General features: G+C 41.4%; 1 protein-coding gene across 1 annotated transcript in view; it reads right to left on the reverse strand.

Annotated features, from left to right (window-relative positions):
* Positions 1–1,791: 1,791 nt before the first annotated feature.
* The window catches only part of LOC118400916 (transmembrane and coiled-coil domain protein 3-like), a 34,764-nt gene continuing 13,468 nt past the window's right edge, over positions 1,792–23,087 (reverse strand). The window contains exons 2-7 of the mRNA XM_035797923.2: positions 15,358–15,558; positions 8,617–8,706; positions 8,187–8,491; positions 7,592–8,035; positions 6,747–6,882; positions 1,792–6,409 (exon numbers count right to left, since the gene is read on the reverse strand). Of these exons, the coding sequence (XP_035653816.1) occupies positions 6,107–6,409; positions 6,747–6,882; positions 7,592–8,035; positions 8,187–8,491; positions 8,617–8,706; positions 15,358–15,558 (1,479 nt within the window). The 3' untranslated portion in view covers positions 1,792–6,106. The remainder of the gene's footprint in view (positions 6,410–6,746; positions 6,883–7,591; positions 8,036–8,186; positions 8,492–8,616; positions 8,707–15,357; positions 15,559–23,087) is intronic.

The raw sequence follows: 23,087 nt of genomic DNA on the forward strand, positions 1-23,087 counted from the left end.
TAATAAAACCGGGACAAACTTTGTTATAATAGAGGGCGAGGTGAAGATAAACATGTGCTGTTGCTATGACAGCATCAACAGGAAATAGGAAGGGTCTTATACTGCCAGAGCAGTTTAAATCATCGCCTGAAAGTTGGTTGGCGAGGTCATAACTTTCCCATCTGAGAAATAAACACACACACACACAAATTAAGGGATGGCATTGATGTAACATCAAAAAATGATTTTGATTTGACAATGAATTTGCACACATTGTCTAAACTTTCTCTACGAAAAAATAATCTCACCCTCACCCCATTCTCCTCCAGTAGCGCTTTACAGTGCTCACTTCCACGACCCATCCCCTGGCCTGCTGTGGTCACCATGCCAACCTGAGGAGGCTCTCCAGCCCCTCTGCACTGCGGCTTTGTCCTAAATTGCACCCCATTCCCTATATAGCGCGCTAAAGTCCATAGGTTCTGGTCAAAAGTAGCGCACTATATAGGGAATAGGGTGCCTTTTAGGATGCATCCTCTGTGTGTGTCTGTAGAGAATTGATGAAGTCCCAGGATAATTACTAGCTCATTATGAAGCAGAGCCAAGTTAATAGGCTGCAGCCAGCCAGCCACACACACACACACACACACACACACACACACACACACACACACACACACACACACACACACACACACACACACACACACACACACACACACACACACACACACACACACACACACACACACACACACACACAGCTGGGAAGTAATGAATGGAAAACACTCAACGATGAGGTTACATCCAGACAGCTCTCGCTCTCTCTTGCTCTCTCTCTTTATGTGCATAATAAACACAGCTTTACAGAAAACAGATTGGAGAGAATTGAGAAATGATTGCCCCTCCATTTATACCCACTACTTCATCTCTTAATCCCTGTGTCCCAGAGTGTGTGTGTAGCTCGTAGTCATATCCATGCTCATATCCATGCTCATACACATCTGAGATGCTTGTGTTTTCCCCTAGAGGCCTTCGCTGTTCCACAAAGCCAACCAGAGCTAGTCCACCCACACAACACACACAAACTGAGAGTGTGTGGCTGGCTGTTTTAAGCTCCAACCTCCCAGTCTATGGCTCCCATCCGTCACAGAGCTAGATAGAGCTATTACATGGGTACCAGTGATCCACACAGTCAGATACAGCTAGCTACAGTATCTTATTTTACTTTTTTGATACTGCTATCTATCTAGAGTTAGAACACTGTACTCATACATATCTATGTACCATCCTCATTCCTTCTCTCTCTCTCTCTGCACTTATTCCTGACATGCCGGTAGTCACAAATTCGGTCACGCAGGCTCAAACATACACACACACGGCACTGCCAGATAGGTGACCCACATCGCAGAGGCAGAGGAAATCTGTTTTCTTACCCCCCCCCGCCAGGCTAAGCAGCATCTCTTTCTGTGAACATCAACACTACACTAGAAACCCATGGATGGCCGCCCTGTTGGAGACAACACACACACCCCGAGAGAGAAAGAGGGGTCATTTTTGCCATAGTTACACTGGAATCGATCCACGGACAGACAGACCTTGATTCACTGCAGTGTTAGACGGAAACTAGACGGGAGAGAGCTTAGTAGAGGAATCATGTCATGATATATCATGGCCAGTCGAGGATGCTGTTGCACTGTTCAGGTAACTATTCATCAGGATTTATGTTGAAGCACTTACACCCCCTTGTGGTTATAGAACAGACCTGGACAGTTGACAGCTCAACTTTATCAATGGAGAAACCTCAGACATGAATGAACTAATAATTACTTTATTTCATTAGTTTATTCATTATTTTGACCATTACTGTCATTCATACCACTAAGGTGGTATTCCTGACTTTAATTTTTTTTTTAATCATAGGCAAATATCTGACAGGCAAGCACAAAATATCCCACTCGCTCAAATATCATGGAGTGGTTTGTTGACTACATTTTTTTGTTTAATTTAAACAGAATTGTTGCATACAAGAAGGCACATAATGTATGAGAGCAGATAAATCATATTATTATGCAGTGAAGATGAATAAGAGTCTGTAATGAATCTAATCCATGTTCACTGTAGATGAATAAGAGTCTGTAATGAATCAAATCCATGTTCACTGTAGATGAATAAGAGTCTGTAATGAATCAAATCCATATTCACTGTAGATGAATAAGAGTCTGTAATGAATCAAATCCATGTTCACTGTAGATGAATAAGAGTCTGTAATGAATCAAATCCATGTTCACTGAAGATGAATAAGAGACTAATGAATCTAATCCATGTTCACTGAAGATGAATAAGAGACTGTAATAAATCTAATCCATGTTCACTGTAGATGAATAAGAGACTGTAATGAATCAAATCCATGTTCACTGAAGATGAATAAGAGACTAATGAATCTAATCCATGTTAACTGAAGATGAATAAGAGACTCTAATGAATCAAATCCATGTTCACTGAAGATGAATAAGAGACTGTAATGAATCAAATCCATGTTCACTGAAGATGAATAAGAGACTAATGAATCTAATCCATGTTCACTGAAGATGAATAAGAGACTGTAATGAATCAAATCCATGTTCACTGTAGATGAATAAGAGACTGTAATGAATCAAATCCATGTTCACTGAAGATGAATAAGAGACTAATGAATCTAATCCATGTTCACTGAAGATGAATAAGAGACTGTAATGAATCAAATCCATGTTCACTGAAGATGAATAAGAGACTAATGAATCAAATCCATGTTCACTGAAGATGAATAAGAGACTAATGAATCTAATCCATGTTCACTGAAGATGAATAAGAGACTGTAATAAATCTAATCCATGTTCACTGTAGATGAATAAGAGACTGTAATGAATCAAATCCATGTTCACTGAAGATGAATAAGAGACTAATGAATCTAATCCATGTTCACTGAAGATGAATAAGAGTCTGTAATGAATCAAATCCATGTTCACTGTAGATGAATAAGAGACTGTAATGAATCAAATCCATGTTCACTGAAGATGAATAAGAGACTAATGAATCTAATCCATGTTCACTGAAGATGAATAAGAGACTGTAATAAATCTAATCCATGTTCACTGTAGATGAATAAGAGACTGTAATGAATCAAATCCATGTTCACTGAAGATGAATAAGAGACGAATGAATCTAATCCATGTTAACTGAAGATGAATAAGAGACTCTAATGAATCAAATCCATGTTCACTGAAGATGAATAAGAGACTGTAATGAATCAAATCCATGTTCACTGAAGATGAATAAGAGACTAATGAATCTAATCCATGTTCACTGAAGATGAATAAGAGACTGTAATGAATCAAATCCATGTTCACTGTAGATGAATAAGAGACTGTAATGAATCAAATCCATGTTCACTGAAGATGAATAAGAGACTAATGAATCTAATCCATGTTCACTGAAGATGAATAAGAGACTGTAATGAATCAAATCCATGTTCACTGAAGATGAATAAGAGACTAATGAATCAAATCCATGTTCACTGAAGATGAATAAGAGACTAATGAATCTAATCCATGTTCACTGAAGATGAATAAGAGACTGTAATAAATCTAATCCATGTTCACTGTAGATGAATAAGAGACTGTAATGAATCAAATCCATGTTCACTGAAGATGAATAAGAGACTAATGAATCTAATCCATGTTCACTGAAGATGAATAAGAGTCTGTAATGAATCAAATCCATGTTCACTGTAGATGAATAAGAGACTGTAATGAATCAAATCCATGTTCACTGAAGATGAATAAGAGACTAATGAATCTAATCCATGTTCACTGAAGATGAATAAGAGACTGTAATAAATCTAATCCATGTTCAGGAAAATTCTTCAGGTGTAATCAATAATATATGCCATTTAGCAGATGCTTTTATCCAAAGCGACTTACAGTCATGTGTGCATACATTCTACGTATGGGTGGTCCCGGGAATCGAACCCACTATCCTGGCGTTACAAACAGAGGAACATAAATCATCTCTGTACCCCCTGTTTAGCAGGTACTATAGTTAGAAATGAAAATGTTAAAACGCTAATTACGTAATAATTGCAAAATACCGGTAACTTTCCCCATATCCATGGTTGGAAGATTCCTGGAATCAAAATGGGAATAAGCAGAGAATTGGGAATCCTAATAAAACAGGATTTATGGAAAACATGGACATTTTGGGAAAGTTACCCGAGTCTTGCAAACACTAGAACCATCTTAAACTGTGCTGTAAAATAAAGTATTACCCAAATCTCATACTGTACATACAGTCAGCAGCAGGTAAATAACAAAAACCCCGTCTGTGCGTGACTAGGTCAATACAAACAAACAAATTAGAGGAAATGTTATTACAACAAACAAACATTAGACATGGTCTGTATCTGTCATGTTAAGTCCACATACAGATACTAGTCCTCGTACTAGTCGACCCCCCCCCCCCAGACGTCCCATAAAATATACTCCTTTTATGGCTTATCTTGAAGCAAACCTGTAGGGTCCTCTGTCCACTGTGGAGTATATATATATGTAAGGCTGCTCAATGCTCAGTTGCTTCTCATTGGACTAGAGTAGCTAGCGAGCCTATCACCCACTGGAACAGAAAAAAAAGTGTTTTGAGAGGAACAGTAAAAGAACCCAAAGCCTCATATGACAGTGTTATGGAGAGTCCACTACTTCCTCTAGAAGGTCAACATACATCAATCAAATGGTCAAATCAACCTTATCAGTCCCTCCTCCTCTCCGAGAAATACTTTCTCTATCTATTCATTTTTAACTATTGGCATTCGGTATTATTGAAATATGGAAATAGTAGGGGCGACTGAGAAAAACAAATTGGTGCAATTTCAGGAAGGGTGGCAAACAATAATGCAGGCACTAGGGATGGGGGTGTGAGCATGCTGTTTCCGGGCAGATGAGATGTAGTCATTGTTTGGCTGTGTCTGTAATTTGTTGTTCGTATGTATACGTTTCTATATGAGAAAATATATATATGATTCTTTTTTTTACATCCCCCAAAACCTTCAGACAGCATCCCGTCATTTCTCCATCTAGAGGGAAACAGAGAACATCCTTTCCTATAAACAAACAAACAAACAAGTGGCTGTTAAAAAAAAAGAAGAAGCAATCAAACATATTTCACTTTTAAAATGTATCCAATAAAAGAAGTAAACTAACCAAGTCAACAACAGTTGTAAAAGAAGGCTGACAAACTTCTGACTGCAGGCAAGGTAATAAAGAAGGAATGAGGATTGGCTGTAAGACATAAGCCTTAAGACATAAAAGATCAAAACAAGATGTCCACCTCCCTGACTCCTGTATTGTGGACTGTAAGGCTGAGTTGTGTGTGTGCGTGTGTGTATTGATGGCGTGGATAGGGTGAAGAACCATGAACCTCTGCGACCGTAAGACAACCGTGATGCAACCGTGCCTTCTGATGATTGTGTGCCGTGACCAACCTACCAACCCTCTCAGAGCCATTGGAGATTGTGATCCAGCAATATACTGTATAATGAACAGTCAGTCAGTTAGTAACCATGCTTTACCCAGCTCCCATCTTTCCCCAATCATGCTTTGCTCTATCGCAATTCTTCTGCACTATGCACGTGATCTGACTGTCTGGAAATTATTTGTTGCAGTACGATCTGGACAGCATCCCCTCTTCTGACCAATAGAGAACCTATATGTTGAAGTCAGTAGTCTCTCATGATGGACTTAATACTGCAAGACTTGTTTCTGGGAGCATCGATTAAACCTTACAATTGCGAGAAACAGCATTGATCAAGGATTACAACATTCTTAAGCAGTGTGGTTGTCGTTTCTGTTGTTGTGTCAGTCATTGTGTGTTCATTCACCCCACAATGTCTTGATATTCAGTGTTATTCTACGTGATGTGATTAACCAGTCAGTGACCATGCTTTGCTAGCTCCATTTCCCCCCAGCGGACTTCTTTTGCATTATGCACCTTCTGCATTTTACTACCCCAATAGGCTGTTTTGTTGGAGTTCTGAGATCAGTCCATAGATCATTTGTTGCAGTGAGTGACATGGACAGCATTAGACTATTGTCCCCCCTCAGGCTGGCACGAGGACCCTCTCCACAGCACACTGTAGATTCTCCCAGTTCCTCCAGAACAGCGCCAACAGACACATGCCCAGGAAGGTGCCCATCACGTGGCGACGGCTCCGCAGTAGGGGTGCGGCGAACTTGGCGGCCGTGGAGACGCATACAAGGATCACGGTGACGATGGCGAGCATGATGTTGATACTTTTACCCAGAAGCACCCTGGCATCACGGGACTCAAGCTGTACGGTTTGTTGCTGCTGCTGCTGGAGCTCTAGTTTAGAGACCCGCGTCTGGCATGACTCTAGGGCCTCCTGTAGAGGGGGAGGGAGAGGGGGAGAGAGAGGGAAGGAAGAACGTGGTCTATAAACCCTGTCTAGAAAACGTCGCCTTTGGGTTCAGAATTCAATTTCAACATAGAAGCAAGGATTTGTTTCAAATAAAAGCAGTTTAGAGAGTAATCTAAATTGTGTGCAGTGTTTCCCTATATTAATTTATAGGGGAAACTGCAAAAAATATGATGTCATTTTTTAAATATACATTTCTTTCAATTGATAGTCATTGGCTCTATGACTGGAAGTCTATGGGAACAGCTAGCTGCTGTCATTGTACTGACGACAGTAGCAATGCACCAGTGTGTGTGTACAGTACCTGTATGTCTCTAGCCCTCTCGTAGGCTTGGTAGGCCACTCTCTCCTCAATGCTGGCCAGCTCCTGTTTCAGGTCGGCTGTCTCGGCCTGGTGGAGCTCAGTCAGATCATTCAGCTGGTCCTCCAACCGCTCACACCTACCAGGAAATACAATTATATTTACACTGTGATTGGTCATACCTACCAGGAAATATAATTACAGAAACACTACAATTGGTAAATCCCAGTCTTAGATCAGTTAGGATCACCACTTTATTTTAAGAATGTGATATGTCAGAATTAAAGTAGAGAGAGGGATTTATTTCCGCGTTTATTTCTTTCATCAAATTCCCAGTGGGTCATTTTGCCACAACGTTGGAAGTATGCTTGGGGTCATTGTCCATTTGGAAGACCCATTTGCGACCAAGCTTTAACTTTCTTTACTGATGTCTTGAGATGTTGCTTCAATATATCCACATAATTTTCCTGCCTCATGTTGCCATCTATTTTGTGAAGTGCACCAGTCCCTCCTGCAGCAAAGCACCCCCACAACATGATGCTGCCACCCCTGTACTTAATGGTTGGGATGGTGTTCTTCGGCTTGCAAGCCTCCCCCTTTTTCCACCAAACATAACAATGGTCATTATGACCAAACAGTTCCATTTTTGTTTCATCAGACCAGAGGATATTTCTCCAAAAAGTTTTAGTTTTGTCGTCGTTATAAGTTATTGTGTGTAGATTGATGAGGGAAAAAATGATTTCATCAATTTTATAATAAGGCTGTAAAACGTAACAAAATGTGAAAAGAGCCATGGGGCCTGAATACTTTCCGAATGCACTGTATAGTGTATATAACTGTGACCTGACCTGTATCTCTCCTCTTGCAGCGTTTGGGTGATGAAGCTGTAGTCTTTCTTGAACTGGGTCTTGAATCCCTCCATGTCCTCCTCCAGCTGCCCCTGGGCCTCCCTGATCTCCCTAACCTCTTCCGTGGTCAGGCCCAGCCTCTCCTGGCTGTCCCCAGACTCCAGGATCTGCCCTGGGGTCATCACCGCCCCGACACCCACTTCTAGACCCAGGCCAACGCCCAGAGCCATTGCGTTCCCGTTGCTGTCCGCCGACAGGGACGTGCCCGAGGAACACTCATCATCGCTGGTGTACTTGGGCGTGGACGTGGCGGCAGGGGTCTTCCCACTCACTAAGGTGGCACTCCCACTCAAGGCCCGCCCTGTTCCTTCAGAGTGGAAGGGAGAGGGCGTGTCGAGGTAGGTCTTCAGGTGAGCGATGTTGTCGGCACTGCCAAACTTGTTCCTGAAGAAAAAGAGAAAAAAGAAGATGAACTATTATCTATCGTCAGAGATGAACAAATCTGTGTCCTATGGTGGCCTGATGAATCCATATCCACTGCAGCCACCGAGGATGTGCGATTCTGTCTGGTCAGCATGCAACACTGCATCGGTACCTGATGAGGTTGGCAAAGTCCCGGGGCTTGCTGAAAAAGAAGGGTGGCGAGAGCGAGACGCCAGGCCCTACTGTCTTGATCTTGTCCAGTGGGTGTCGTCCACTACCACTGCTCACGTTGCTCATGGTGTGGCTTAGCATGTCCTTTGAGCTCTCTTTAGAGATGCTGTGGTGTTGGGAGCTGGCGTCCTTCTCGCTGCTGTCCTTCATCTTCTTATGATACTGCTCAAGCTTTTTCTGCATGTGGGCAATGCTGTGAGCTGACTTCTGGTTCTTCTTCTCAAAGACATGCTTGATGCGCCCCACCTGCATCAACATTTACATAAGGGGGACACTTAGCAATCAGATTGTATTCTTGTAATAAAATACGAGTGTGAGTGCGAGTGCAAGAAAGAAAAGAAAGCACAAGCGTTAAAATGGTAAACAAACACCTGCTGCTTGTCGACACTGTTCACCAGTTTCAGGTACTCTATCACATTGTCGTCCCGTGACTCCTTCTCAATCTTCAGTTGCTCTGTCACCTTGGGAAGGAGAAGAAGGATACTTTATGGCCCATGTTCTTTACAGAAAAAGGTTTGTGGTCATATGCACATCTTTAAAAACGGTAGGTGTTGGGCCAATGAGGAATACATGTACCAATGAGGAATACATGTGCCTCATGTACCAATGAGGAATTACATGTAAAGAACAGGAAAGGCCTGCACACTGTTTAATGCTCCAAATTCACCGCTTTATTGACAACATTTCCACTCGAAATGGATAGTCATCAGGTCAAACAGACAGCGCTCGCATCGCAAAATATACACACTTCATACATGGCGGTGTGGAAACAATTCAATTCACTTTTGCGCATAGTCAATCATAATTAATCACAGAGGTACATACAGTGCATTCGGAAAGTATTCAGACCCATTGATCATTTTGTTACGTTGCAGCCTTATTCTAAAATGTATTCAATGTATTTTTCCCTCAACAAACTACACACAATACTCCATAATGACAACGCGAAAACAGTTTTTTGGAAAATTTTCCTAATGAAAATTGAAATGAAAAAAAAAAATTAAATAGCTTAGTTACATAAACTACCATTCAAAAGTTTGTGGGATATGCTTAACTTCTTATGGCTGGGGGGCAGTATTGAGTAGCTTGGATGAATAAGGTGCCGAAAGTAAACAACCTGCTCCTCAGTCTCAGTTGCTAATATATGCATAGTATTATTAGTATTGGATAGAAAACACTCTGAAGCTCCTAAAACTGTTTGAATGATGCCTGTGAGTATCACAGAACTCATATGGCAGGCAAATTCCTGAGCTTTGTATGTATTCACCAGAGTCCCCAATGAAATCCCCTTGAGATATTAATGTTGTTGCACTGCCTAGGGGTTCCACTAGATGTCAACCAATAATATACATTTTAACGAGACTTCTATGGTGTTGTGAGAGTGAATGGGAGCAGAATGTATCAGGTGTCTATCAAGCAGCCATTTTCTGATCACGCTTATTCCTCATGGTACCCACTTGCGTTCCCATGAAGACAAGAAGGAATACTCCGGTTGGAACTTTATTGAAGCTATATGTCAAACACATCCTAATGATTGATTCTGTACTTAGTTTGAAATGTTTCTTCCAGCTGTAATATAACTTTTTGAAGTTTTTGTCCGATGTAACGCTGACCAGAATGAGCGTTTGGATATGTATACCAAACACGCTAACAAAAGAAGGTATTTGGACATAAATAACGGATATTATCGAACAAAACAAACATTTACTGTGGACCTGGGATTCCTGGAGTGCTTTCTGATGTTGATAATCAAAGGTAAGGGTATATTTATCATGACATTTCTTGTTTATGTTGACGCCATCTTGCGGCTGTGGTGATTTTTACTTCGGAGCGCCGTCTCAGATTACTGCATGGGTTTCTTTTTCCGTAAAGTTTTTTTGAAATCTGACACAGCGGTTGCATTAAGGAGAGGTATATCTATAATTATATGTGTATAACTTGTATTATCATCTACATTTATGAGGAGTATTTCTGTTGAATCGATGTGGCTATGTAAAATCACTGGATGTTTTTGGAACTAGTGAATGTAACGCGCCAATGTAAACTCAGATTTTTTTAATATAAATATGACCTTTATCAAACAACACATGCAAGTATTGTGTAACATGAAGTCCTATGAATGTCATCTGATGAAGATTATCAAAGGTTAGTGATTCATTTTATCTCTTTGTGCTTTTTTTCCTCTCTTTGGCTGGTAAAATTGGCTGTGTATTTTAGTGAGTTGTTGGTGACCTAACATAATCGTTGGTGGTGCTTTCCCTGTAAATCCTATTTGAAATCGGACACTGTGGTGGGATTAACAACAAGACTACCTTGAAAACGATATAAGATACAGTGGGGCAAAAAAGTATTTAGTCAGCCACCAATTGTACAAGTTCTCCCACTTAAATATGAGAGAGGCCTTGAATTTTCATCACAGGTACACTTCAACTATGACAGACAAAATGAGAAACAAAATCCAGAAAATCACATTGTAGGATTTTTAATGAATTATTTGCAAATTATGGTGGAAAATAAGTATTTGGTCAATAACAAAAGTTTATCTCAATACTTTGTTATATGCCCTTTGTTGGCAATGACAGAGGTCAAATGTTTTCACAAACTGTTGCTGGTATTTTGGCCCATTCCTCCATGCAGATCTCCTCTAGAGCAGTGATGTTTTGGGGCTGTTGCTGGGCAACACGGACTTTCAACTCCCTCCAAAGATGTTCTATGGGGTTGAGATCTGGAGTCTGGCTAGGCCACTCCTTCATTGCCCGGGCGGTGTGTTTGGGATCATTGTCATGCTGAAAGACCCAGCCACGTTTCATCTTCAATGCCCTTGCTGATGGAAATATCACGATACATGGCCCCATTCATTCTTTCCTTTACACGGATCAGTCGTCCTGGTCCCTTTGCAGAAAAACAGCCCCAAAGCATGATGTTCATGCTTCAAAGTAGGTATGGTGTTCTTTAGATGCAACTCAGCATACTTTGTCCTCCAAACACGACATGTTGAGTTTTTACCAAAAAGTTATATTTTGGTTTCGTCTGACCATGTGACATTCTCCCAATCTTCTTCTGGATCATCCAAATGCTCTCTAGCAAACTTCAGACAGGCCTGGACATGTACTGGCTTAAGCAGGGGGACACGTCTGGCACTGCAGGATTTGAGTCCCTGGCGGCGTAGCGTGTTACTGATGGTAGGCTTTGTTACTTTGGTCCCAGCTCTCTGCAGATTTTTGCTCACCGTTCTTGTGATCATTTTGACCCCACGGGGTGAGATCTTGCGTGGAGCCCCAGATCGAGGGAGATTATCAGTGGTCTTGTATGTCTTCCATTTCCTAATAATTGCTCCCACAGTTGATTTCTTCAAACCAAGCGCTTACCTATTGCAGATGCAGTCTTCCCAGCCTGGTGCAGGTCTACAATTTTGTTTCTGGTGTCCTTTGACAGCTCTTTGGTCTTGGCCATAGTGGAGTTTGGAGTGTGACTGTTTGAGGTTGTGGACAGGTGTCTTTTACACAGATAACAAGTTCAAACAGGTGCCATTAATACAGGTAAAGAGTGGAGGACAGAGGAGCCTCTTAAAGAAGAAGTTACAGGTCTGTGAGAGCCAGAAATCTTGCTTGTAGGCCAGTTGAGAACAAGCTCTCATTTACAACTGCAACCTGGCCAAGATAAAGCAAAGCAGTGCGACAGAAACAACAAAACAGAGTTACACATAAACAAATGTAAAGTTAATAACACAATAGAAAAATATACAGTGGGGCAAAAAAGTATTTAGTCAGCCACCAAACAAAATGAGAAAATAAATCCAGAAAATCACATTACATTTGTAGGATTTTTAATTAATTTTGAATTAACCTCCAAATAAAGGTGAAGTAAATAAAGAAAAAAGGGAACCAAGAAACCGATGGTCACTCTGACAGCGCTCGAGAGATCCTCTGTGGACATGGGACAACCTTCCAGAAGGGCAACCATCTCTGCAGCACTCCATCGCTACTAAAGGTGCTTCAACAATGTTCTGAGTAAAGGGTCTGAATAATTATGTAAATGTAATATTTCCATTAAATTTGTTTTATTTTAATAAATCAACGTAACATATTCATGTAAGAAATGGCCTGACATCAAACTCTTGGTTCAGACCTTTAGGAGACATGTTGGAGTCCAATACAATTATTTCCTCAGTGATAGATTATCAGTATCTCCCCCCTCCTAGGAGCCTTAACATGTTCGATACCAATGTATCTCAGAGAGCTGATGTGACGAGCCTCCATGAAATGCGCAACCACAGGCGTTTTCTGATCAAGAGTCCTGATTTTACTCCTGTGTTCTGCATCCGGTGAAACATTTGATCTCAATACAGTTCTATGTTTTGAAAAATAGAATCTGTTTTGAACAGAGTGGGTTTCAAAAAAGTGTGTTGTTAAGAAGAAGTGCAAAGGATAATTCTAATATTGCACATGTGCACTTCAGAGTAGGACTTCACTAACGGAAATATGCAAATACATGCTAGAACGAGCCAATAGGCGTAATTCCCACGTTCAAGGAGTGTTCCGTTTTGATTTCCAAACGCCTGAAGGTACCAAGTTCATCTGTACAAGAAATAGTATGCAAGTATAAACACCATGGGACCATGCAGCTGTCATACCGCTCAGGAAGGAGACGCGTTCTGTCTCCTAGAGATGGACATACATACGAAAAGTGTAAATCAACCCCAGAACAACAGCAAAGGACCTTGTGAAGATGCCGGGGGAAAAAGGTACAAAAGTATCTATATCCACAGTAAAACGAGTCCAATATCGACATAACCTGAAAGGCCACTCAGCAAGGAAGAAGCCACTGCTCCAAAACCACCATAAAAAATCCAGACTACGGTTTACAACTCCACATGGGGACAAAGATGGTACTTTTTGGAGAAATGTCCTCTGGTCTGATGAAACAAAAATCAAACTATTTGGCCATAATGGCCATCATTATGTTTGGTGGAAAAAGGGGAGGCTTGCAAGCTGAAGAACACCATCCCAAAGGTGAAGCACGGGGGTGGCAGCCTCATGTTGTGTGGGTGCTGCTGCAGCAGGGACTGGTGCACTTCACAAAATAGGTGGCATCATGAGGGAGGAAAATGATGTGGATATATTGAAGCAACATCTCAAGACATCAGTCAGGACGTTAAAGCTTGGTCGCAAATGGGTCTTCCAAATGGACAATGACCTCAAGCATACTTCTGAAGTTGTGGCAAAATGGCTTAAGGACAACAAAGTCAAGGTATTGGAGTGGCCATCAGAAAGCCCTGACCTCAATCCTATAGAAAATGTGTGGGTAGACCTGAAAAAGCGTGTGCAAGCAAGGAGGCCTACAAACCTGACTCAGTTACACCAGCTCTGTCAGGAGGAATGGGCCAAAATTCCCCCAACTTATTGTGGAAAGCTTGTGGAAGGCTACCCGAAACATTTGACCCAAGTTAAATAATTTAAAGGCAATGCTACCAAATACTAATTGAGTGTATGTAAACTTCTGACTCACTGGGAATGTGATGAAAGAAATAAAAGCTGAAATAAATCATTCTCTTTTCTATTATTCTGACATTTCACATTCTTACAATAAATTGGTGATCCTAACTGACCTAAGACAGGGGATTTTTACCAGGATGAAATGTCAGGAATTGTGAAAAAAGGAGTTCAAATGTATTTGGCTAAGGTGTATGTAAACTTTCGACTTCAACTGTGTCATTTTTCATTTTATCCTTGTATTTAATTATAAGTAAGTCACAATTGAATTACAAGTATGTGCAATTTATAGACTCTTAATGATTTAATACAACAAAATGTTGTTTAAATGTTGAGCTCTTTATGTCCCTACCAGCCTATTGTGTCGCACTCGCAAATCTTTCACAATGTACTATAGCCTATATATAGCCTTGAAATAATATAGCCTAAATAATATTTGTTGTGTTCCTTCTTATGCTCCCTGTCTGGCTCCTGACCTATTTGGAGTGTTTATGTACTGTTTAATATGAAATGTAGTCCATTTAAAATGATGTTCGCTTCTTACATTCACCTTTTCATGTTTATTCAAATACTTTTCATTCAAACCCATATGGTTTGGTTTCAATACCTAAAGACAATTGTAGGTCCAGGTAGTCACAAAAAAAGATGGGTGTTAATTCAATTGTGATTTTAATTAATGGAGCAAATTTGGAGCCGGAGTTTTTTTCCTGTGAGCGTGGAGTGATTTTTAACGGAGCGGTAGGAAAGGACATGGAGCACCGGATCAGTGTCAGGCGGTGGTCTATTTGGGTTAGTTATGTAAATCTTTGATAATACCGTTTGTCTATTTTGTAGCCAGTATAAACTTCTTCAAAATAGTCAAGTAATCTAAGACGACTAAATAAATGTAATTTTAAAAAATAATAAAAAATTGATGAAGTAATCTTAGTTACGCAATTTTACATCTAACTAAGATGTTTGGTGCAGTATTTCTCAATGAAAAAATGTGCGTGAAAACGAGTTGCCTCTCGTTGAATGATAACAAAGACTTTATTGATGAATCCCTACTGTTGACCAGTCATCGGCGAAGGGTAGTAGACTTCAGCTACCGACTTAAGGCATGCTCTGAGAAAAAAATGTGTGTGCCCGAACAGCCATAAAAACACTTACTGAAGAAGTCCAAAACAAAGAAAAACGTCACAAAATGTTGTCATAATATATACACAAACTCTTTCGAACTGGGAAGCATGCGGACGCCTGGTCATACGAGGTGTAAATGTGTATATTTTGCGAAGTGAGCACTCAGTCCGTTAAACCTGATGAAAATTTGTTTCCGATCGAAACGTTGTCAATAAAGCATTAATTGGGAGCATAAACGGGCCTTCTTGTTCTTTACCATGTTCCTTACAGTACACAGAAATTCATTTTGATTTTAGCCAAACCTGCTAGGCACACAAACACGTTGTATAATGGCAGGGTATAATGGCAAGCGATTACATCTAGGATACTTATGCCAGGAACCCTCTTGCGGCCCACAAGATATTCCAATCGGCCTTTGGATTTGAACCAGCATCCCTCCCCCCTGTTGCTGGCCCACCACTCTAAACTCTAGGAAATCTTTATAGCCATTAAACAACAAACCCTGAGGATCTTCTGCTGCAAGCTGTTGAGTCCGGGGGGCAGGGAGCGGTAGGAGGAGTCTAGGCTGCGGTGGGAGGAGTCGAGGTAGCGTTGGGAGTCTGGGATGCCGCTCAGGTCCAGATCGAGGTTGTTCTCCAAGCTGCCGTGATGCATCGACTCCGGAATGTTCCGGGAGTTCCCTTCGCCACTGCTCCGTTCCGCCTGCCCGAGACAACCACAGAACCTTCAGTCAGACAGACACAATGCTATACAATTCCTCTGTATTTATCCATTATACAGAGACAATTGAAGTTGTTATTTTTCCTGTCACAGTACCCAGCCCCACCACACAATGGAAGTGTTTTGTCACACTTTAGATAAGGTACATAAGTATACTTTACATAAGGGTTTATAAACTAATCCACAGAGAGCTGCATAGGGCTGGCAACAAGATTAGACAATATTACAATGTAACATTCAATCCCCTAAATGACATGAGACATATTCCAAATGCCACTGGAAAGCTCAACCTTATCTACATTGACACAAAGGCTGTTTAAAAAATGTGTTCCAAACACCTATTTTTCTGGTGCTGTGTGTAGCTCGGTCATTATCTTTGACCTAGATGTACATGCTGCATTTCTCATGGTCCTTCTGTGGCTCAGTTGGTAGAGCATGGCGCTTGTAACGCCAGGGTAGTGGGTTCGATTCCCGGGACCACCCATACGTAGAATGTATGCACACATGACTGTAAGTCGCTTTGGATAAAAGCGTCAGCTAAATGGCATATATTATATTATTATATTATTATTATATTATAATCATAACACACAATATGACCGTCATATTTGTTGGACGCTACAGCGCAAGCAAATTAGAAGCTGGGTCCCAAAATATAACAGGTGCCAAATAAGGGTTTTACACACACACACACACACACACACACACACACACACCCTGTTCTTCTATCCCTATGGGCACCTAAAATGGATTTCTATTCAAAATCCTATTTTATAGGATAACCCTTTACTTTAACCCTAACCTACTATAACCCTAAACCTAACCCCTAACCCTAATTGTAACCCTAACCCCTAAGCTTATAATATCTGTTGTCATCATGGGGACGTGGGAAATGTCCCCACAAGGGATAATTTTCCTTGTTGGGACTTTTGGGGATGTTTGGTCCCCACAAAGATGGAAGAACCAATCTTCCATCCTTCGGTATGACACAGTGTTATTATTTTCCTATGGAATCAGCACATTGTTATCACGTTGATCCTGTAAGACAAGTAATAATGTTTTTAGATAAGTAAAATGGTGGTACTAATCAGATATTTACCTACCAGGCTGTTGGGCTATGGTTGGGACTAGAATCTACACCACAACTGACTAGAAACAACCATTGGGGTTAGGGTTTTTGTTGTTGCCAGTTTTTCAGTCTCTTGTTCATATAGCTTTCACTAAACTACAGTATCTTGTTCCTCACAGAGTTGAAGTGAACCATCTTGGCAAAACCTTGTGTGAGAATATTAAGTATGTGACAAGTTCGTCATTACGAGAAAAGAGAATAATTCACACTTCCGAAGTCATAGTGTTAATAATTTATTTACTGACTAAATATCAAAGCCATGTGAGATAAAAAGGCTTAAACTATCGATTTATATAATTACTGAAGCATACAAGGAAAGAGAAAAAAACACCCATAAAACTACTTCAGAATGCTGAAGCCTAATCCTTGATCAATATAGGTTCCCAACGGCACTTACTTTTAACCATTTTATAACACTGAATACCACCAAGGAAATGCGAGGGGGAAAATCACATAAGGGTCAGGGTTAATCCTAACCCTGTTGTAGCCTAACCCTTGATCAATGGACTAAAAACACAACTTGACATCTAGAGTTAAAGCTTCCCCTCTGCCCCATGACTGTCAGCTGAAACATTGAGAGGGTTCAGAAACAGCCTGGTTAAGTTGTTTTGACACACACACACACACACACACAAAGAGAGAGACACACAACACACAAACACACGCACATTCAGATACACACTTTCAACTCAGCGCTTCCTTTTTTCATTCCCATCACTGTCGGTACCAGTATTTTGGTATTTTGTAAAACTGTGTATCAAGCTCTTAGTATAGCACCAAAGTTGCTGACAACCTTATCTTTGTCTTCATACAACATTTATACTCCCACAAGGGTTAGATGTGTTTCGCAAGAACACAACAGAAGCCTACTCCTGCTTGGTTTTGAAACAGCAACATTTTAGTCTCTTTGACTCTCACTGGCACTTACTATCTTACCCTCAGTTACACTCAACTTGTCACACTAGGTTTCTTTTTTTTGTGATCAACTTTTTATAACTTTTTTTGTTGACAAGGCGCGTTATGTTCAGAAATCCACAAGCTCGAGCGGTCACGACGGGGCAGACAAATTCCAAATACTATCTATAAAGTTTGTAGAAACATGTCAAACGTTTTTTATAATCAATCCTCAGGTTGTTTTTACAATAAATAATCAATCATATTTCAACCGGACCGTAGCTTTTTCAATAGGAGTGAGAGAGAAAATGTCTGCTCCAAGCTGCTCACGCATGCAAAACTCTGCTGGCACCCAGCCATCCAATGACACGATGTGATCTTTCTCGCTAATTTTTCAGAATAAAAGCCTGAAACTGTCCAAAGACTGTTCACACCATGTGGAAGCCATAGAGAAAGGAATCTGGTTGATATCCCTTTAAATGGAGGGAAGGCAGGCAATGGAACAGAGAGGTTACAGGAAAAACAGCACTTCCTGGTTGGATTTTCCTCAGGTTTTCGCCTGCAGTATCAGTTCTGTTATACTCAGACAATAATTTGTCCGTTTTGGAAACTTTAGAGTGTTTTCTATCGTAATCTGACAATTATATGCATATTCTAGATTCTGGGCCTGAGAAATAGGCAGTTTCATTTGAGTACATTTTTCATCCAAACATCAAAATACTGGCCCCTAAGTAATGATTTCATACTGCCAAGTGTTGTTGTACACATGTTAATATTCTCTGATTTTGCAACATGCAACCGAGAGATCGAGAGTTCAACTTGAGCTATGTCCATTAGTAAATACATTTCTGATGTGGCAGAGTGTCTTGGCTGCTGTTGGGCCGGCAAGCCAAATCTTTCTCTGCCTGTATGTTATGATCAGTGAAGAGTCGTCATTAAACAGAAGCACATTAGGCAGACATGGGATGGTTTAGACAAAATGCCTGATAGTGATGAAGCCACAGAATGCCTAAAGGAGAAAACCTCTGGGCACTTCCAGACCATATGAATAAATGTGCCAAGAGTACCCTGGGGGCAGAGCATACAGACATATGTTCATCTGGAAAGTTTTGGGGAATCGCATAACTCATGGGCAAAATTATAGTGGGCGTTTTGGGTTTCTTGATGAAAATGTGATACTGGACCAGAGGGTACTGCAGTTAATATCTACTGCTGGTATATCTTTGTTCCATTATGAACAGATGTTTGTTTGAGTTGGAATATATATACAGTGAGGAGAATAAGTATTTGATACGCTGCCGATTTTACAGGTTTTCCTACTTACAAAGCATGTAGAGGTCTGTCATTTTCAACATAGGTACACTTCAACTGTGAGAGACTGAATCTAACACAAAAATCCAGAAAATCTCATTGTATTATTTTCAAGTAATTAATTTTCATTGCAGTAGAGTCCCAGGATGCAATGAAGCATTCAGCCGTGGTAATGTTCTGGAAGGTTAGCTGCTCTGTCGCCCGAGTCAACTTGATGGTTAATGGGTAGAGGAGGAAGGCTTTGGTAGCCGGCCTCCCGTGCCTTGTTCATCAGAGGGTAGCAGGAATGGTGTCTGCTCCTGGTGTGCGCACTGAAGTCATGGGCAAAGAGCACGGCTTGGCCGCAATATCCAGTGATTAATCCCTGGAAGCCTTGACCATGTGGTCGGCGTCAGTATACCGGAGAAGCTTCATTATCATGATCCTCTTCTTGTTAGGCCGAGGTATGCCTATGTGGTGACAGCACATACTTTAAGTTCTATGGGAGAACCAGACAGCAGTGGGAACAATTTGGGGATATACTCTGTTAAGTAGGAAATAGCATTGTTCTTTTCAATTCCTTCTTCTAGATTGATTGAGCAAGGAGAGAACCTTCTTTTAATCTTCCATCTCGAAAAGACTGGATTCTAGAAGTTCAAGCATGGGTTCTAGGGGTTCAAGTGACTTTCTGTGTTTGGTAATAGTGGCCTCGGATTTTCCCACGAGCTTTTGGACAAAGAAACACAGTCATCGCACAGCTCTTTGATGTATTTCTTGTATTCATTCAGGCCAGATTTCAGCTCATCCAGGCAGGCATTGAGGCTCGTGCGAAGTGTTTCTCCAGCTTCAAAAGAATTGGATAAAGTCTCTTTCTCGCACGATTCCATGCTGCGGGCCTCATCGAGCGTTTCTGGGGCATGTGCGTAATGGGGAAGGCTGAGTTTCCGTTGGCTATAACTGAAAGTGAATCTATTACTGCAAATAGCTTGGTGGTAGTTCAAACTATCATTTGGAAGACAAAGGGGTAGAGTAGCCTACGAGGAACTGCTAGGATGCCGTCTTTCTCAGATCGCGTCAGCTGATGCCTCTCCTTCCTGATGCCACACACTAGGTTCCTGTGTGATACAGCGAGAAAGCGTGAAGTTATGAACATCATGAAGACTATAACGTAGGTCTGCACAGATCTTGGTAGGATGTGGGGTTGAACCATTATGGTTTTACAGATACACTGTGAGAACTACTACCTGCAGCAGCCTTTAGTTCTTACGTATGCATCTACTCAGGCTTTATCTGCCATTCTATAGTAGCATGTGGCTCCTGTATATGTATAAATACTGTAGAACAAGAGACTGAACAGAACACTCTCTTCACAACCACATCCCTGCCTCCCTCTCTTTCTCTAGCCTCTCTCCCTCTCACTGCGTGTCAAGCTTCCCTAAACAGAGGCCTCATTCTTTGCAGAGAACAATTCATTGTCCAGCCTCTGTCCAGGACTGTGGTCCAATGGCCCAGCTAATGCATATGGATCATCTGTCCTGACTCAATCAGTGTCTTCTGACATATGGGCCCTGGGTGGGACAAGTTTAATCTTATTTTAATATCTAAGATGGTGCCCCAATACAACACTGTATTTTAATCCTTCAGAAACTCAAAATGGTACACTCTGTCAGACTCCGAGAGAGAAGCTGTCCTCTTTGATGAGGTAGTGCAGAGAAGTGTGTGCGTGTGTGTCTGGTCCGATTACCAGTGGTGTTTTTGAGTTCAGAGACAGACACAATGACCTGTCTGTTTCTGCCCCAGAGTTACCCAGAATGCACGGCATGTTAGTCTGGCTCTGGAACCACTGGAAAATGTTTGAGGCAACAGCTCTTTTCAGTTTGAGGACAACCCGTTTAGGCTATTTCTGGTTTAGATTGAAGCGTGAAGCTGCCATTGCAGTTATAGTACTGAACGGTGCCATGATGTGGAACGTAGAAATATAAATAAATTAAGGGAGAGGTTTGGTGCTCGGATTACTTCTATATTGATGACTCTTGGCTTGCAGCTGGGGCAAAACCTGACATGAGTTGGTGATCTTGGAAAGAATAGTACTCATCAGAAAAACAAAACAAGTAGGCTACATTCACCTTTACTGCACACCTGCTCCTTGTCGCGCTATAACTTAAACTGCCGTTCGTCTCGCGTTTCTACACAACTGACTCTCAAACTGCTTCTCAATCTGTACTTCTCTTTGGATGAAAGACTCTTAGAAATGAATAAGAAAGTGTACTGACTGTACTCCCAATCTGCCTTGGAGCTACTCTCATTTTCACCCAGTTTTTTCCGAAGGCTGCGCAGAGGTACAGTGCCTTGCGAAAGTATTCGGCCCCCTTGAACTTTGCGACCTTTTGCCACATTTCAGGCTTCAAACAGAAATATATAAAACTGTATTTTTTTGTGAAGAATCAACCACAAGTGGGACACAATCATGAAGTGGAACGACATTAATTGGATATTTCAAACTTTTTTAACAAATCAAAAACTGAAAAATTGGGCGTGCAAAATTATTCAGCAAACTCTCTCCAGAAGTTCAGTGAGGATCTCAGAATGATCCATTGTTGACCTAAATGACTAATGATGATAAATACAATCCACCTGTGTGTAATCAAGTCTCCGTATAAATGCACCTGCACTGTGATAGTCTCAGAGGTCCGTTAAAAGCGCAGAGAGCATCATGAAGAACGCCCAATTTTTCAGTTTTTGATTTTTTTTCAAGTTTGAAATATCCAATAAATGTCGTTCCACTTCATGATTGTGTCCCACTTGTTGTTGATTCTTCACAAAAAAATACAGTTTTATATCTTTATGTTTGAAGCCTGAAATGTGGCAAAAGGTTGCAAAGTTCAAGGGGGCCGAATACTTTCGCAAGGCACTGTATACTATTGGTGAGGAGGGAAGTTGGGGAGGCGAGTGGAGGTCCCTGGGTGAGGACCTATAGAAATGAAACAGAGAAGGGAGAGGATTCTACTGATGTAGGAGACAGCGATAGGCGAGTGATGTTGGGGCCTCACTGGGTCCAGTCTTGTGGGCCATTTCCACTGGAGGGATTTAAACCTGTGCTTGGTCTAAAAAGACTCAGACGTATGTGTTTCCATCATGGCTGAAACAGGGGGGGCCAGCCATGCATGGCCCTACTCTAACCAATAGGGTTATCACAATAGCAGTATCGCAATACATGGATATATTGTGGCAAGGAAACAAAACATGAAGCAGACTTATTTACCTGAGAAAAAACATTATAATGTTGCAAACACACCGCCTTCTGTCACGTGTCACATTTGTATTTTTCCAAGCTATATCACACAATATTTTACATACAGCAGGTTTTTAAAGGAACATAGAGGTAAGTCTGCTTTGTGTTTTCTTCTTTGCCATGGAAAAGCAAGTATCATGGTATCGTGATACTGGTATCGTTACCAAGATTGAGGACTTTCAGGGGAGGGAGCCTGCCTCGGCTGTAAAGGAGTATCTGCCTGCTCTTCTGTCCACTAGCAAGCAGTCTCTTCTCTGGCACAAGAGGCCCTGCTCCACACAGTGTTTACCAGTCAATTATAGTGATTCACATTGAATCACACACAGTTCAACGAAGGTGAGGTTTCTTAGTTTCAGGCATGGTTACATCTACCTGCCTGAACAAAACACATAACACACACGCACAAACACACACAAAAGCACACACAGATACACACTCGCTACAATTTTCAGTTCAGTGTGTCAGTCAGTAGTAGAGATGTCACATCCTGATCTGTTTCACCTGTCCTTGTGCTTGTCTCCACCCCCCTCCAGGTGTCACCCATCTTCCCCATTATCCCCTGGGTACTTATACCTGTGTTCTCTGTTGCCAGTTCGTCTTGTTTGTCAAGTCAACCAATGTTTTGCCTCAGCTCCTGCTTTTCCCCAGTCTCTCTGTTTCTTGCCCTCCTGGTTTTTGACCCTTGTCTGTCCTGACTGAGCCTGCCTGCTCCTGACCCTGTGCCTGCCTGCCGTCCTGTACCATTGCCCACTACTCTGAATTATCGACCCCTGCCTGCCTTGACCTATCGTCCGCCTGCCCCTGTTGCTATAATAAACATTGTTTCAGGTCTTACCTGAAACCTGATAGACAAGCCTGTGCAGACAGGGTGCACTGAGGCCAGACAGGGTGCACTGAGGTCAGGAG

Source organism: Oncorhynchus keta, chromosome 22 (assembly GCF_023373465.1).
Source record: "Oncorhynchus keta strain PuntledgeMale-10-30-2019 chromosome 22, Oket_V2, whole genome shotgun sequence".
Lineage (NCBI taxonomy): Eukaryota > Metazoa > Chordata > Actinopteri > Salmoniformes > Salmonidae > Oncorhynchus > Oncorhynchus keta.